General features: G+C 35.9%; 1 protein-coding gene across 5 annotated transcripts; it reads left to right on the top strand.

Annotated features, from left to right (window-relative positions):
* The first annotated feature begins 224 nt into the window (after positions 1-224).
* Positions 225-15,007, top strand: LOC114400056 (regulation of nuclear pre-mRNA domain-containing protein 1A-like). 5 transcript variants are annotated; one of them, XM_028362319.1, is made up of 10 exons: positions 225-665; positions 1,856-1,957; positions 2,207-2,275; positions 3,156-3,287; positions 3,811-4,058; positions 6,836-6,955; positions 7,040-7,193; positions 9,969-10,108; positions 10,185-10,220; positions 13,669-15,007. In XM_028362319.1, the coding sequence occupies exons 4-10, from the start codon at positions 3,212-3,214 to the stop codon at positions 14,470-14,472; spliced, it is 1,578 nt and encodes a 525-aa protein (XP_028218120.1). In that variant the 5' UTR covers positions 225-665; positions 1,856-1,957; positions 2,207-2,275; positions 3,156-3,211; the 3' UTR covers positions 14,473-15,007. The 5 variants fall into 5 exon arrangements, with proteins under 5 accessions (XP_028218120.1, XP_028218119.1, XP_028218122.1 ...); XM_028362318.1 differs by having other exon boundaries at positions 2,180-2,275; XM_028362321.1 differs by having other exon boundaries at positions 2,170-2,275; positions 7,049-7,193.
* Positions 15,008-15,986: the final 979 nt, after the last annotated feature.

Below are 15,986 nucleotides of genomic sequence, written 5' to 3'. Positions count from 1 at the left end.
CTCGTTTACGGCGTGGACGGTCACTTATCCAAGAGAATTTTATACACAATCGGAATTAAATATAAATTCTCTTACTAAATAAATTATTTTATATATTTAAAAGTATTTGTTAAGAAAATACTAATTTGGGTAATTAAACACTTATCATTAATTAAAGATTATCACATAATTTGAAATTATTATTAACTTTTATAATTCATTGTTTTGACTAAAAATGGTGCGTTTTGTTGGAGCAGCACTTAGCCTGAGGACTCACGAGCCACCAAACGAACAACTGAGCAAGGGTTCTCTTCAACGTTTCACCCTAAAACCTCGCCCGTTTCTTTTCGGTGTTTGTTGCTGGCGCATTCTACTGTGAATCTTGCCGGAGTGAAGGTCCGAGGAGCGTCGCAGCAGTGTGGGTGTTTGGTTGTCGTGGAGGTTGTGTTGTCACGGAGGCCGGAGGAGCGCAGCGTGTCGCAAATCTCGCCCCTCTCTCTTCGGTATCTGTCGCCGGAGCAGTCCACCGTCATTCTCGCCGAAGTGAAGGTTCGGGGAGCATCGCAGCAGCGTGGGTTTTTGTTTGTCGCGGAGGCCGGAGGAGCGCAGCGCGTCGCAGCTGAAGATCTCCAAATCTCCATTCTCCAATATTCTGTTTCCGTTTCAGTCTTTCAGACTTTAATTTGGTAATAACTTAATTTAATGTTTCTTCTTTCATATGTGCATTTATGCAAGCTGAGATTGAAGTTTGAAGAATCACTGTTGTTCGGGCCTTCGAGGAATATGTGTGTTTGTATCAATGTTGTGTTTGATGTTTTTTGCTAGAAGCCTAGAAGTGCTGAATACTTGGATGCAATAGCTTATGTAGTTTTGTTTATACTTTTTTGAATGTTGAAGTAAATTTGTATCTCTGTCTCTGTCAATGAATGTATCTGAAATGAAATTAATCTGAAATTTGTATATCTATGTCATAATTGCATAATCTGAAATGAAATTCTCCTGGAGTATGGATGGACTTCTCTTCATCTAGTGTTATTTTGGATGTTAGGTACTTTTAATTTGGAGTTATATATATATATATACACACACAATATTTTAATATATACCAGGCCAAATTGGGTCAGTTAGTGACCCAGCGGTTCGACCACCGACCCACTTCCTTGACCGGGCCGATTTTCACAACATTTACTCAATCTCCGTCTATTTATAATTATTATTATTATTTTATTTTTGGGAAAAATGTGTTTATATACTCCATACTTTCCTTTTCGGCAAGTGAATCAGGCAAGGGACTCGCTAGCTAACTTCCACCAAACCTTCCTTCACAATCCTAGATCTCCAATTCTCCCTCTATTCAATTGCCTCTTTGCTTTCAAATTTCAAATCTTGCTTTGTTGTTCCAGAATCTTCTCTTCTGCTTTTGATTTGTTTCTGTTTGAACTTGTGGTGGTAGTTAGTTACTAGTTAGTTGTGACTTTGGTTTCCGTGGGTTGGACGAGCGTTAGCATTTTTGGTGCGTAGCATGGCAAAGAACAGGAAATAAAAATCTCTGTGCTATTTTTAGAGGTTATTGGGATTTGGGATTTTAGTAACTTTGTAAATGCTGCTGCTAACTTAGTTGAGCTGCTGGTGGTTGATAGCTTGCAAGTTGCAACTGGCTAGCTTGACTCATCCTTAAGTTTAATTTTGCAAGGCTGATAATAGTTGTATTGATTTAGTGGTTCCAATTTTCAAAATTAATGAAGGTTTATAATTTGTAGTTTCGAAAGTAAGCATTAGAAATTAGAAAAAAAAACTGTCTTGATCTTTTTTAATCCTAGTAGTTGTAGTTGAATAAATTGGTTAAACTATTGTTTTCCATGATATGTCTTTGCAGTTCCCACTTTTGCATCTAGGCGATAAAGAATTTATTCATTTGAGTTGCACAGCTCTACCAGTACCAACAGTTCAACACCATCAGGCTCTACTAACCTGGCTGGTATGCATTTGTTCTTTTTATTATTGTTGTTGGAGACAAGTGACTTGGTTATCTCTATTCTCTGGTCAGTTAGGAAATGTGGGAATCTGTGAATTAGGGATTGAGAAATTTTCTATGATAGTTTTGGTTTGCCTGCTATGTTTCCTAAAGACAAATGATACCATTAAACCAAGCAGATAGGAGCCTTGAAAAATTTTCTAATTTCCATTCAGTTTTGTCAAGGTTTTAAATTGCGGTCTGCAAACGCAGTATAATGGTTTTGGGGATCTCTGCTGCTGCATCACAACTGCAATTGTGGCTGCATCAATCGCAATTTAGGTAATTGAAATGCAACCACAACTTTGATGACAACTACAATTTAAAACCTTGAGTTCTATACTTGCAATATTAATTTATTAATGCCCCAAGTGTTTATGTCTATTCATCTTTTAAAACATTACATCTATTGGCCAAATCTATTAGTTTATTCATTTGCAATTTTGCATAATCCTAAAATTCAGTTTGGTTTGCCTAAGCCCATATCACTTCTCGTTTGTGTTCTTGGAGACAGTGCATTTGTCTATGAAGTGAGGAGCCACATAAATAAATTAATTACTATTGCAAGTACTTAACTACTTTTAAGTAATAATTGTGTAATCTGTACTTGCACTTTTATTGACATATGTTCAGACAGGGATATGCAAATTGCAAAATAATGGTACATGTTGGTCTGTTCTGCTTTGATGTATCAGAAAACTAGAGTATGATACTGGTTCGACCATGAAAAGATTTTCCCATATTTTATTTTATCCTATATAAAATGATCTAAATTGAAGGTCCAACTCAGAACAAGCATTTGGAATGCTTGGCTCTGGATGTGTGTAGACCCTATACATATTGCTTGTAGAGTCCATACCACAATTACCAATTTGCTTGACTCCATGCACCATAGGCATTTCATGTATATGAATATGGTTATCATTTTGGAAACGATACATTTGTTAGGAGTTTGGGACTATTTCAAGTACATCTAGCTGGGATACTTTGTTTTGAAGGATTACTTCATCTAATTTGCTTAATAAATGTGTTTTTTGAATAGCTGATGTGTGTACTTGTTTATCAATAAATAAATCTGTATCTTTATGTTTTGTATGCTAATTTTTTTGCTGGTGTTGATTCTATCCTAATTTTGGTGTTGCCTTGGTTTCCTTATTTGAAGGTTTTTATCAAAGTTGGAATTCTAGTTGATTACTTTTCCTGACTCTAATCAGAAAGATGGGAAGCACATTTAATCCACAGATTTTGGTGGAAAAACTAGCCAAGCTGAATGTTTCACAAACAAGCATAGAGAGTATCCTTCAAGATCATTTTTTGTGCTATAATGTATGTTTAATATTGTATTGTTCAAGCAGTTGTTTTTATCTGTTTCCACTTTATTGAGTTCGTCCAGCCATGGATTTAGTGTTTAACATCACCTATTGCCCAGAATGTGTTTTACTTTATTTGGAAGTTGGAACATTAGCCCTGAAATGTTGGCAGGGGTGTAATACTCCTTCAACTGGTTTCTAAGCACCCTCCTCTCTCCTTGGTTTATTGCAATGATAAACCCCTCCCTTCCTATTTCTAATGAGGAACTGTTAATGAAATTCCATATTCACCAGTAAACAATGCAATATAACTGTTATTTCTTTCTTTACCTTATGATGGCTGATGATAATCTTGTACAAAATTCATCTCCACATGTGGCTGGAGTCTTTTTGTCTCCCACACACACACACACACACGCACATTACGTGATTTCTTTGTGTTCTTTTTTGAATTTTTTGCATTCAAGTATTTGCTGCTGCTTAGATATCATCCTTAACGTGGTTAAGCCCTGTCACACTGGTGTATTTTTCATATGAACAAAGCCAAACAAGTTGTTGAAACATGGGATAGACAATTTCATAGTTCTTCACGTGAGAAGAGATTGGCATTTCTGTATCTTGCAAATGATATTTTACAGAACAGCAGGCGAAAGGGTTCTGAATTTGTTGGTGAATTCTGGAAGGTTCTTCCAGAAGCTCTTCGAGATGTGATTCAAAATGGAGATGATTTTGCGAGGAATGCAGCACTTCGGCTGGTACTTGAGTAATTCATTGTTCTTAGTTAGAAATTGTGATACATGCTAGTTCTCTTCTCATGCCTTTTACCTTAAAACAAGGCATGCAAATTGATTCAAAGCTCTTAAGGCAATATAGCTTTAGACTAACCACCAACTCAGATACTGAGTTGTAAATTTTGTTATTTACAGGCTTGGTTAAATGGTAGTAGGTCCAGACAATAAAGAAAAGTGCAAAGTTTTTTGGCAGTATTTTCTAAGTTTATTACAAATTGATTTGTCAAGTTGGCTTTACATAGAATAGCAAGGTGGTTAGATGGGCCAAAATTGCTTTTATAATGTTCCAAAGTTCACACATCAAGTTTTCCGTCTGCAAACTTTTCGAACAAATGTACAATATGGTTTTCCTTAGTTAAATGTTTGGAGTTTTAGTCTTTTATTTTTGAAAATTGCATTTATATTTTGATTTTGATAACAGTGAACAATTAAATGTTTTTGAACTGAGGCAATACCTGATTCAACTGTAGTTGAATTCTGAATTCAAATCTTAATAGTTTTGTCGGATGTATTCTTTTTGGAATTCTCTAGATCTTGCTTTTTATAGATATGCCTATGTTATAAGTTTTTAAAATAGTATAACTGTAGAGTCTCGCTTTTCACTTCAATCGCAAGTTGTCAAATGAAGGATTTTCCTTTTGTTTACTTGGGTGAATGGTTGCATAGTAGTTGGACTAGCTGCGCCACCCTACACAACAGAAAGGCACCCCAATGTCTGACATGTTAGAGACGCGGAGAGGGAAAAATGACGTCTGACATGGCAGACACATAGCGTGACACATATCACTGCACTAGAGGCCTTCAACACATAAAGAGAGGAGTTGCCCCCTTCATTAGAGCAATGTTTACATTTTGGGGTGTAAACTAAAAGTCTAAAACTCTCGTGGTCTTTATGGGAATGTATTGTGCCACCATCCTCAAGCTTGAAAGTAGTCAATAGCGAAAAACGGTGCAGAGTAGCTGCCACCAAAAATGGAATAAAGGATAGAGGGATGATTGCTATTTTTATATTACACATTAGATACAAATTTTGTTTGTGGCTGTGCATTCAAATTTGCAGTTACTATGAGTGCTCTGTCTATCTTGTACTCTTATTTCTTAATCTCTCAAGTCTTGACCTCTCTCTGCTGTAATTGGGGGTGCTCTGTCATGCACTTGCATTGCTCTCCTTTTTTGGTGGCTTGGAGGTGTTGTCTTTGTTTTTTAAGAGTTAAAAACGGCATATGCCAATGCTGAGCAAGGGGATAATAGGGCAGGGACTGGTGGTAGTGGGGCAGGGGCTAGTGTTTCAAGTGGAGGTATCCATCCAATTGTTGAGTAGTAGAAGAGAGAAAAATATACCAAAAACTCCGATTGACTAAGGCAGGATGTAGGATGGCTTCATGGTGGTAGTGTTGATGCAAATACCAGAAAAATGGAGTGCAAGTATTATGAACGTGTTTATCCTAGAGGAGTTTATCAATTCAAGTACCATCCAAGAGGGAGTAAGAAAGATATTTAAGAGTGTTAAACTATCGTGAATGAAGTTAGGAAGCAAATGTGGGACATTGTTTATGAGTTGCAATAGATGACTTCAAGAGATGAAGAACAAAGTAGCTTTGGTGATTTTATTGATGAGGATGAAAAAATGAAAAGGATAGAAGTTGAGAGTCCTGCTAGTATCTTCAAGAAGACAGGATCGAGCTTTTGAACAACTCTCATAGATATATCCCATGATCGACTTTTTCTTACACCATTAAAGGCTTCTTTTATCTTCTCTTTAGCTAGACCTGTTTCTTCATAGATGTATCCTCTGATTGACTTTTTTTTTCAGAATCCATCAAGTAGTAAGGGAAAAGTTCCCCTTAAGCAATTTGAAAGATTCTTGTAGATATCCTTATCAATGATTTAATTTTCAACAAATTTTCCTTCTTTTGTCTTTGAAAATTGACTATCCTCCCATCCCTTGGATGTGAAAATCCATCCAATGCCCCCTTATTTTTATTCAAGCATCTCAAACACAAGTAATATGTGGCAAAGCGTGTAATGACAGGTCTAATCAAATCAAATCATCTGGTAAAGTGATGCAACAAAGAAATGGGCCTAGTCCTAGAATAGATATGAATTGTGATCCTTTTACCCATTGGAATGGTCTTTTGATGGAGTTGTATCTTCTCAAAATCCTCCAACATTAGGTTAATGCAATGAGCTGCACAAGGTATCCAATAAAGATTCCTCTTCATCTACATTCCTCCGATTGTTGTGTAATTTTCTGTGTTGTTAGTGACAATTCGGATAACATTTTCCTAACCAACTTGTTCAACAACCTTGTCTATCAACTTAAAATTTTTATAATGCAATGAGCTGCACAAGGTGTCCAATAAAGATTCCTCTTCATCTACATTCCTCCGATTGTTGTGTAATTTTCTGCGTTGTTAGTGACAATTCGGACAACATTTTCCTAACCAACTTGTTCAACAACCTTGTCTATCAACTGGTTACTTGAGAAGCATTAATTGACCTCAGAAAGAAAGTTCCCTTAGGACCATTTACCAAAAATGATAGGTATACCTCCATTTATCGGTGCATCCATCATAATGATGTTCCACTCCTCTCCATCTCCTATAACTCATCAATAAGAAAATATGTAATTTTTTATCATGTTTTCTTGTAGTTTAAATGTTCATGATAAAATAAATTATGTGAAATGTAGGCATAGGTGAAATTTCTTTCCATGTATCATGACTTTCTCCTTTATGCAGATTGGTATATGGGAAGAGAGGAAAGTTTTTGGTTCTCGCGGTCAAATTCTTAAGGAAGAGTTTGTTGGGAGTCATGTGGAAAATAATAGCCGAGATGTGAAACCTACAAACATGAAACTGGTAATAGTTTCTGTCTTGATTTAGATGATTTAGTGCACCTACCTGCTCTGCATGCTGATTGTGTTTCTTATGCTTTATTCTTAACTATCGCAGAGGCCATCTGTGGGGAATGCATTGGAGAAAATAGCTTCAGGTTTTCATGTTGTTTATGGAGGGCAAACAGATGAAGATGCCGTATTGAGCAAGTGCAGGAATGCCATTAACTGTCTTGATAAAGCAGAAAAGGAAATAGTTTCAGGTATGTCAAATTATCAGTTACTTATAATTGTTTGCCTATTTAATTTAATTGTTAATTTGTGATTCATGCGTGAGTGACCTCTCTTTGTTAGTGTATGTGTATTGTATCTGTCCAGTATCAGCTGTAGTACAGCTGCTTGACAGTGTGATAGTTGTTAGGAAGATTTAGTCAGTTACAACTGTAAGTGAATACAACTATTACACACACACTACAAATAGATTGTAACTATCTCAGATCAATAGACTAACACTCAGATTCTCTCGGATTCAATTTCTCTCTACCCTGAACTCTGAGAGTCTTGAGCATGAATAACTCATTGCTGATATTTTTTTAAAACTTTTCTTTAACTATTGTATCTGTATTGTCTGAATGTCAAAAGGTTAATTGCTGTTTTTGCTTTGACTTTATTAGTCAACTCAGCTTAGGTGCAAAATTCTTATCAGTGCTAATTCATAACATAATGAAGAAAAAACTTTGGAACAAAAGGTTTTCTAAAGCCTAATTAGTCTAGGTAGCTGTCATGACTTGTATCATCTCTTCTTACAATGACAGTACTCAAGATTTTTCATGAATATAAATAATAAGAAGCTTCCTAAGGGTGCATTTGGATAAATTTTGAAAACAGTGCTTTTATGATATAGCTTTTCTCGAGTTGTAGAAGTTCCTCTTTCTAGTTTATGAAAGAATAATGAAATTACTTTTTGGCAGGAAGGGTTTACTTTTTATTTTTTGAAAAAATTATCCAGTGATCTGAACGACTTTAGGCATATTTTGTTATTTTCAAAATTTAAAAAACACTTTTCTACAAAAAGCACAACCAAATGGACCCTAAAATATTTTAGAATTCTTGGTTTTTTTTTTTTTTGCACAGCAAAAATCATATAGTATTATATATAGTTCAGTACTAGGTGTACTGAAAAGATCAAATATTTACAAAGGCATATAACTGCCAAACCCAACTATAGGGGAGTAAAATACAAAAGCTAAAACCAAAAAGGTCAAAAACCCCCTAAGACAGCTCCTCCTTCAATGTAATAGACCATTGGTTGAAGTGAATATGGAAATCTTTGTCCATACATTTTAACCATGACCAAGTAAGGAATAAGGCTTCATCCATGACTTTTTGAGGGTTGAAAATCTGGTTTTTGAAAACCGAGAGATTTCTGTGCTTCCAAATAGTCATGGCTAGAGCTATCCATAACACCTCCCATCTCTTGTCTATATAGCTTTTCCTATTCCAATGAGAGAATTGCATGAAATGATTCTTAGGCTCAATAGGGAAAGGGCCCACTCTATTGACCCAGCTCAAAGCCTCCCACCAAAGACTCCTAGTTCTTGTGCAAGAGAACATGATGTGGCCGACGTTTTCCTCTTCAAGATCACATAAAGGGCATCTATAGGAAGGCAACTCCACCTGTCTCCTTCTCAGATTAGCCTTAGTAGGCAATCTGTTTTTGAAAATTCTCCAAGAGAAAGCAATTGTCCTTGGGGGAATTTTCAGATTCCAAATAATCTTGGAAGCGCTGTCTTCATTATCAAAACTGCCCTCACCCTTCAAGAGATTGTAGGCTGACTTTGTGGAATAAGCCCCACTAGGATCAGCCCTCCAAATAAGAGAATCCAAGCTAGAGAGGTGGATCTGAACATCATCAATGTCATCCATGAAAGCTGCTACCATATTAATTTCGTGATCAAAGAAATTTCTCCTCCAATGCATCTTCCATTCCCATCTATTGTCAACGAAGTGGCCCATTAAGCTGATAGTAGAATCTTGCTGATAACTGACTTGATACAGGGCAGGATATTTGTCTTGGAGAGTTAATTCATCCTCCCTCCACTTATCCTTCCAAAACTTAATTTTGGCCCCACTACCCACCTTCCAGAATTCTTGGTTTTGTAATGTAGAATGAAAACCCTATTATAAAATCTGTAGCACTCGGTAGTTAATAGATGTTGGGAGAGAAAAGTTGGACAAGACATAGCAAAAGATAGCTATTACATTGCAAATATTATCTTATGGAATATTTCTTATCCATGTTATGTCAATTGAAGTCTAATTATTTGCCATAATTAACTTAAATTACCTTAAAATAAGGTAAAAAATAATTTCCTACAGAAGTTAGTCAAGTTACAATAATATAATATGGCAGTATAGGAATCAATTGATTTTCCAAGGAAAACCTTTTGATCCCTATAAAGTCATGGATCATGCTATCTTTTTAGCTTGGCCATGGTTAAAGGCTAAAGTGAAAGACTTTAATACTAGTTTCAACCATTGGTCTTCCAATATAACGAATTTCGTTGCCTAGATTGGTTGGGCTTGTATGTTTTTGTTGTATTAGTTTGGGTTGTTCTTATGGAGGGCAGCACTTTGGTGCCTTGTAACTTCTATCTCTGGTACCACTGGTACTGGTTTATCTATCAATAATATATATTTTCTGCCTTCCAAAAAAAAAAACAAGCAAGCCTTATCCTACTTAGTAGGTCCGGCTACATTAATCAATTTGACACCATTGGGGTCTATCAAAAACCATAAGTTATTTTGACAAGCCTTTGTCCTTGATCATTTTGTTGTCGATGATTGATTGCATTAGCTCAAAGCAATATGTTTTGAACTTGCTTTTAAATCATCAATTCATTTCATGCACTTTGTGTATATGTTGTCATGTTAAGGAAAAAATATAGTATTTTTTTGTTAATGTGTTTATCTAAGCTGAAATGCTTGTTGATTGCATCTTCTTGTATATACTTTGCAATTCAATCATCAATGTGTAGGGCAATTCGGTGGATCTGCACTAGTGGATGAGCTCCAGGGGCATAATGCCATACTGAAGGACTGCATCGAGCAATTAACAGCCATAGAGTCATCTAGAACTAGTCTTGTGTCACTCTTGAGAGAAGCTCTCGAGGATCAGGTTCTTTTTTGAGACTTAACCTTCACAAAATTGATAAAGCCTATATTATATACTTCTAACATGCTTTTGTTCGCAGGAATTCAAGCTGGGTCAAGTCCGTAGCCAGATTCAGGTTTGGAACTTATCCAAATTCAATTAGTTATAGTTTCTGTCTTTCTTTATACATGAATATATAAGATGGCAAAGACTTGCCAATCACGTGCTAAAAAATTGCACTATCATCTATCTGAAAGACAGTGGTTATGAGTAACTTCCCTATGAGGATATTAGTGTCTTTATCTGCTGGGGAAATAAAATCTTGAAATGAAAAGAACTGTGTCCTTGCTTTTTATTGTTGCTGTTTTTTTTTTACCTTTTAAAAGATTCCTTTTTCTGATTTTTTTTAATCTACCCTTCTATTTTATTAAACTATTGGAAAATGGCTCTCAGCCATCAATGGGTGATTTAAAACTATTGTAATTCATTTAAAGTCAATATTATATAACATTTTGTATATTATGTTGCATTGAATGCTTTTTATGTACTTATGGATTGAAACATTTGTAATGATTTCAAATCACTTTATAGATAACAGATAAGTAGAAGACTGTATAAACTATAAAATGTTCTCTTTTTTCTCTTTTTTATAGAGGGGTGTGATGTGGAGAAGGTTGTCTTGTAAGTTGCAATTGAGAGTATCTAGAACTATTCTTCTATTCTATGATAGTATGATTTCTTTTTACCATTAAAAGCAATCTTTTTATTTTACTCGGCGTTTTAAATCTGTTATATTGGTCTTCTAATAATCTCGTGAATTAACTGTAATAAAAGCTTAAGTTGTTAGTTAAGTCAAGTTTTGGTCTGTTATGGTAGTGGCTGATTGTTACCCAACATTTTTTGTCACATTTCCTGTGCTGCCATTGCTAGTCCCTTCCTAGAATCCCCATGACTTCAAGCTCAAACAATATAAACATGAGGACCCCCTCTCATTTGGTGTGAAAATTTTCATCGCCAAATGTTTTGATCAAATATGCCTTCTTAGGAACATCTTCAATCACCGCATAGAAGTTGAGTAGTTAAAATTATTTGGCTTTGTCTATCAGTGAATCCTAGGGTCACTTTGATTGCTTTGGATTGGAGAATGGAAATTCAACATTTGACATTCCCTTGAATTTGAAGTCAATGGTGGTAGAAGTTTGATTACCAGCTGTGTGCTTTCTTATGACAATATATGCTCCACTATTTTGGTCAATTTTAAAACCTTAGAGATGTGCTTCATCTTTTGGAGCAATCCTAACAACTTATTTGGTAATGGTATTAAATGCTTATATGACTCAGCCCAGATACTGGTGTCCCTTAGACAATTAGATCATGACATAAATGATTCAGTTGCTTAGGGAGGCTGCAGTAAAGGAGTTGAAAATGTTTTTGCAAGCTGATCATCAAGGCTTGTTAAACAACCTTGAGAACTTGTATGCGGTATTAGTTTTTCGTGCTATACATTCTAACCTTAACCAAATTTTGACTAGTTGAGAGGTTCTGCCTATGGAAAATCTCATTCCTCGTATTCTGAGGGTTCCACCACCAAATGCTCTAGATTCCTGCTCCTACATGATTGACACATCAGCTAAGTGATTGCCTCAAGATATTGTGGTGTTTGAAAGTCAAGGAAGCTGAGGAGGTGGGGGCCTTTGTGGATGTAGTTGTCTCCAATGCATTTATTGCAACAATCAAGCCACACTTAGTAAACTCGTTATTTCCTTAATGGATTTCCTGAGAAACCTAGCAATTTCACATGGTAATTTTAGTCAAGAAGAGGAGATTTGAAATCTTGTATCCTAAGAAGAGAAATGATACCATTAATGGATTTCCTAATAAACCTATGTGTCTCCAAACAAATTTAGTTCTCTGCTGCCACTATTGCTTGACAGGTAAGTTACAATTTGTATCCGTCATACTGGGGATAGTCCATCGTCTTTGATTCCTTATTCAGATATCTTTGACCCTGTAGTTGTTATGGAAAGAAATATCCAAATAGAAGCCATCTTAGCTACTAGAGAAAATGTATCACTATAATCAAGTGTAAAGTTTGTGTGAGAGAAAAGGTGAATTCGTAGAACAGAAAATTTTATCGAGTCATTGTTACAGATACAGAGAGAAACTATTTAGAAACCTAACTGGCCAACTCCGCATAGGAGAATTGGTCTTAAAAAAGGCACTTGTAATTCAGTAAGGAAACACTGAATTCAAAGAACTTCAGCAACTTTGTTAGCTAAACTCCTGTATTCAGCTTCGGTGTTGGATCTTGCAACAAGTGTTTGCTTCTTTGACCACCAGGAAATTAGATTTAGAACAAGGTAAATACATGAGGCAGTTGTAGATTTTCTGTCATCTGGGTCTGAACCCCAATCAGCATCCGAGGAAGCTGTAAAGGGGCGAGACTGAGGTAGGGCTTAGAAGAAGACCATGACGTAGGGAAACATTTTGGTACCTTGGAATCACTCTAATTTTTCTGGCATTGAACTTGTATTGATCACCTTCAGGTTGAACTCACATTGAGTACAGAACTAAGGTTTTGTTTATCATTCAATAAAAGATTCCCACCTTCTCTTTCTATTTCATATACCAGTGTAATAGACTTGCTTGTCTATTGATAGGCAATCTGCCTAAGGAAAATGAATTTTTGTTGTTGGTAATCTTTGAAATTTAAGAAGCAAAATGTGGTTGCTCAGTCCTGTGGAGAAGCTATATATTGAGCTATGACAATGGTCACTTGTAAACTCAGATGAAATAGTTATTCTGTGATTTAAAGTATGTGAATGTTGATCAAGTGGAACTATATTGTGATAATCAAGCAGCTTTACACATACATCAAATCCAATATTTTATCCAAGGACAGCATATATAAACTGATTGCCATTTAATAGGGAGAAAGTTATCTCCAAGTCCAAGGAAATCACTATTTTGTTAACTCTAGCAATCAATTTGCAGATATCCTTGTGGTCTATTTGGGCTCCTCTAAGCCAGTTCATGTGTAACAAACTTGGAACATATTATATTGAGACACGGGGTGGGGGGCAGGTTTGATTATATATTCCGAATAGAATTAAGAAATATATTCCATGTATAATTAGTTTACGTTGGTTCCTTACATTAGTAATTTTCCAATATATAAACCTTGTATATTGAATCAGGCAGAGGATTTTAAGCTATTCAGAAATCTTTTTGCCCATCTATGGAGTTGTTTGTCACTCTACCTTTTGCTGAAACTCACATTTTCATTAGAAAGAGGTGTAGGGTGGCAGGAAGTATCAAACTGTTTATTACTTGGTCGTATAGACTTATTTTGATACCATGTTATGAACTAACTATCCCAAAAGCCTAAGTTGTTAGGTGAAGAATCATGAATAATTTTATGCCTAATATATAATTACCCCACCCATCTGTTAGAATTAACACTTCAGAACGTCAACTGGGGATGGTAGAAGTAAATTACTTTATTTCATGTATTATGTATTGAAATTGTTACTTTGGTGTAAGCATGGTTTCTCTTATATTTGATGCTTGTGTTAACAATTCAGGCTGCACATGTTCAGTCAGAACGGGCGACCAACACCTGCCAGCAATTACTGAATGTCAACAACATTCCATCATTAGCTGAGCAGAGCTCAAAGGAAATTCAAACCTCCATGACTCCTGCAAGTTTTAATATTTCTAGTGAAAGGGAGCAATCGGCTCCATTAATGTACACACCACAAGTGTCATTTTCTCAAAAATCTGGACACATTGAGGAAGATCCACGCAAGTCTGCAGCTGCTGCAGTGGCAGCAAAACTGACTGCTTCAACATCCTCTGCGCAGATGCTATCTTATGTGTTGTCATCCCTAGCATCAGAAGGTGTGATAGGAAATCCAATGAAAGAATCTTCAGCAGATTATCACTCTGAGAAGAGGACCAAGCTTGAGAATGACCAGCCATCTTTTGTACCATCTCAGAATCCTCAACAACCACTTCCTCCCTTTCCACTTTCTGAGTCTATTCAACACAATCCACCGACAACCAACCAACAATCTACTCCCAACGAACCACCACCTCCACCTTCTTCATCACCTCCCCCATTGCCGCCACCACCACCACCACCAATGTCACAGTACCCTGTGCCGCAGTTCATGCAGACTGCCGGATCCATTAGTAGTATGGCATACAGCTATGGCGTGACACAACAGCCATCAATTGCAGCCTATCCAGGTGTTGGGCCTTCCCTGAATAGTGTTTCTACTTTTACCCCGCCTCCAATGGGTACATATCAGGGTTTTCAGGGTTCAGATGGAAATTACTATAACCAGCCCTCATCAATGCCTATGGCCCCAATATCTCGACAATAAAATTCCCAGTCCTAGATCTTTTCGGCGTAAGGTTGCTTAGAAAAAGCCTTCATACCTCCACCCATAACCTTGGTATGGTAATCTGATTCTTCTACAGTCTGGTGTGCACAGTAAGTGCTTTGTAACTTTAGTTGTTGGCTGGTACTAATCTCCTGGAGCTAGAATAATTTCATTGTGTTACACCGAAGATAACGGGTTTGTACTATTGTTGAGTAGGGTTTATTTATTTCTTTATTTATCTTACTGTAAAACTTAGCATATTATTATTGCCTTGTGGCTTATTAGATGTGTGGTTTTAGAGGGTTGTAGGAATGTCTTTAGTAATTCGACATCAGTCAAAAGCCAGCTTGCACTTCTAAAAATCTGCATCCTTCTCTGCTGATGTGGTGTTATATGTACAGACCATGTCGTATTTTATGGATTTAGATGTTGTGTTGGAGCCAAAACTATGCGTTGAGGGCCCGGTTAATTCCGAACTTTTTATGATATACATGACAAGATTTGTTATATTTAAGTTTATAAATTTTCGTGTAAATTATGATATGAACTTTAGATTAAGCTGAGGACAGACGGATTTCAGCTATATGATGGTAAAGGAACGGAATTTGTCAAGCAAAGCAACGCCTGCGATTTGCAATTGAGTTTTCGTGAGTTTGTTTTTCCCTCTTACACAAGATTGTTTCTTTAAATAAGTTTTCAATCATATTATGAGCTATTATAAAAAAGCCAGAGGTTATTAAAAGTCAGTTAAAACCTAGTTATAAAAAACTTGAGGTTATTTTAGTCTCAATTATTTAGATTTTTTATGTTTTAATTTTGATTTGACATTTTCAATTATTTTATGCATCTTTTAGTTCTTGTAATTTTTATTCAAACGGACAAACGATAGTTTAACTTATTAATGGTCTTTGAATAAAATAATCAAAATCTTAATAGCATAAAATTATACGGATGAAAATTTAAACCGTAAAAGGCATATTTTTCTAATATGAAAAATTAGAAAACATTATGGATCCAACGTTTTGAGTGTTGTTTTGTGACAAAACAGACACTGTTGTGAAGTTCAGAACTTAAAATGGATTATTTGTGCTATATGCTGTAGTGTGTCATCGCAGGAACAAAAGACGGTTATTGTTACTTGACGAGTTAAAGAATGTAACAACTTATATGGGCATTATTATTCTCACTCCCATTCTTTCTAATATCACCAACATTTTAAACTCTTCTCCGCACCTTCTCTGTGCGTGTTTGGGATTTCATTTGTAATCCATGTTTGGACCATTTTCTATGTTAAAACACACAAGAGCAACTATTTGCACGCTAACATGCTTTGGTGATGCAAATATAGAGTCAAGGGACAAAAATTAGGGAAGTACTATTGACACTACCAGAAGTGTTATTTAAACTTTCATTTTATTCCAAAATCATTTTTTTTATGAAAACACGATTTCATGATACAAGTATATAATAGAATTGTGTCTCCATTACACACATTAGTGGTGAAAATTAAATGA

This window comes from Glycine soja, chromosome 19 (assembly GCF_004193775.1).
Source record: "Glycine soja cultivar W05 chromosome 19, ASM419377v2, whole genome shotgun sequence".
Classification (NCBI taxonomy): Eukaryota; Viridiplantae; Streptophyta; class Magnoliopsida; order Fabales; family Fabaceae; genus Glycine; species Glycine soja.
Note: the sequence above shows the minus strand (reverse complement) of the source record. Positions and strands in the feature narration are given on the sequence as shown.

Excerpts from the sequence above, each read along its gene's own strand:
- LOC114400056 (XM_028362320.1), top strand. The coding sequence starts at position 3,212 with ATGGGAAGCACATTTAATCCACAGATTTTGGTGGAAAAACTAGCCAAG. Across the intron at positions 3,288-3,810 it reads TTCACAAACAAGCATAGAGA|CCCTGTCACACTGGTGTATT; the intron begins GTATCCTTCAAG and ends AACGTGGTTAAG. Across the intron at positions 10,109-10,184 it reads GAGAAGCTCTCGAGGATCAG|GAATTCAAGCTGGGTCAAGT; the intron begins GTTCTTTTTTGA and ends TTTTGTTCGCAG.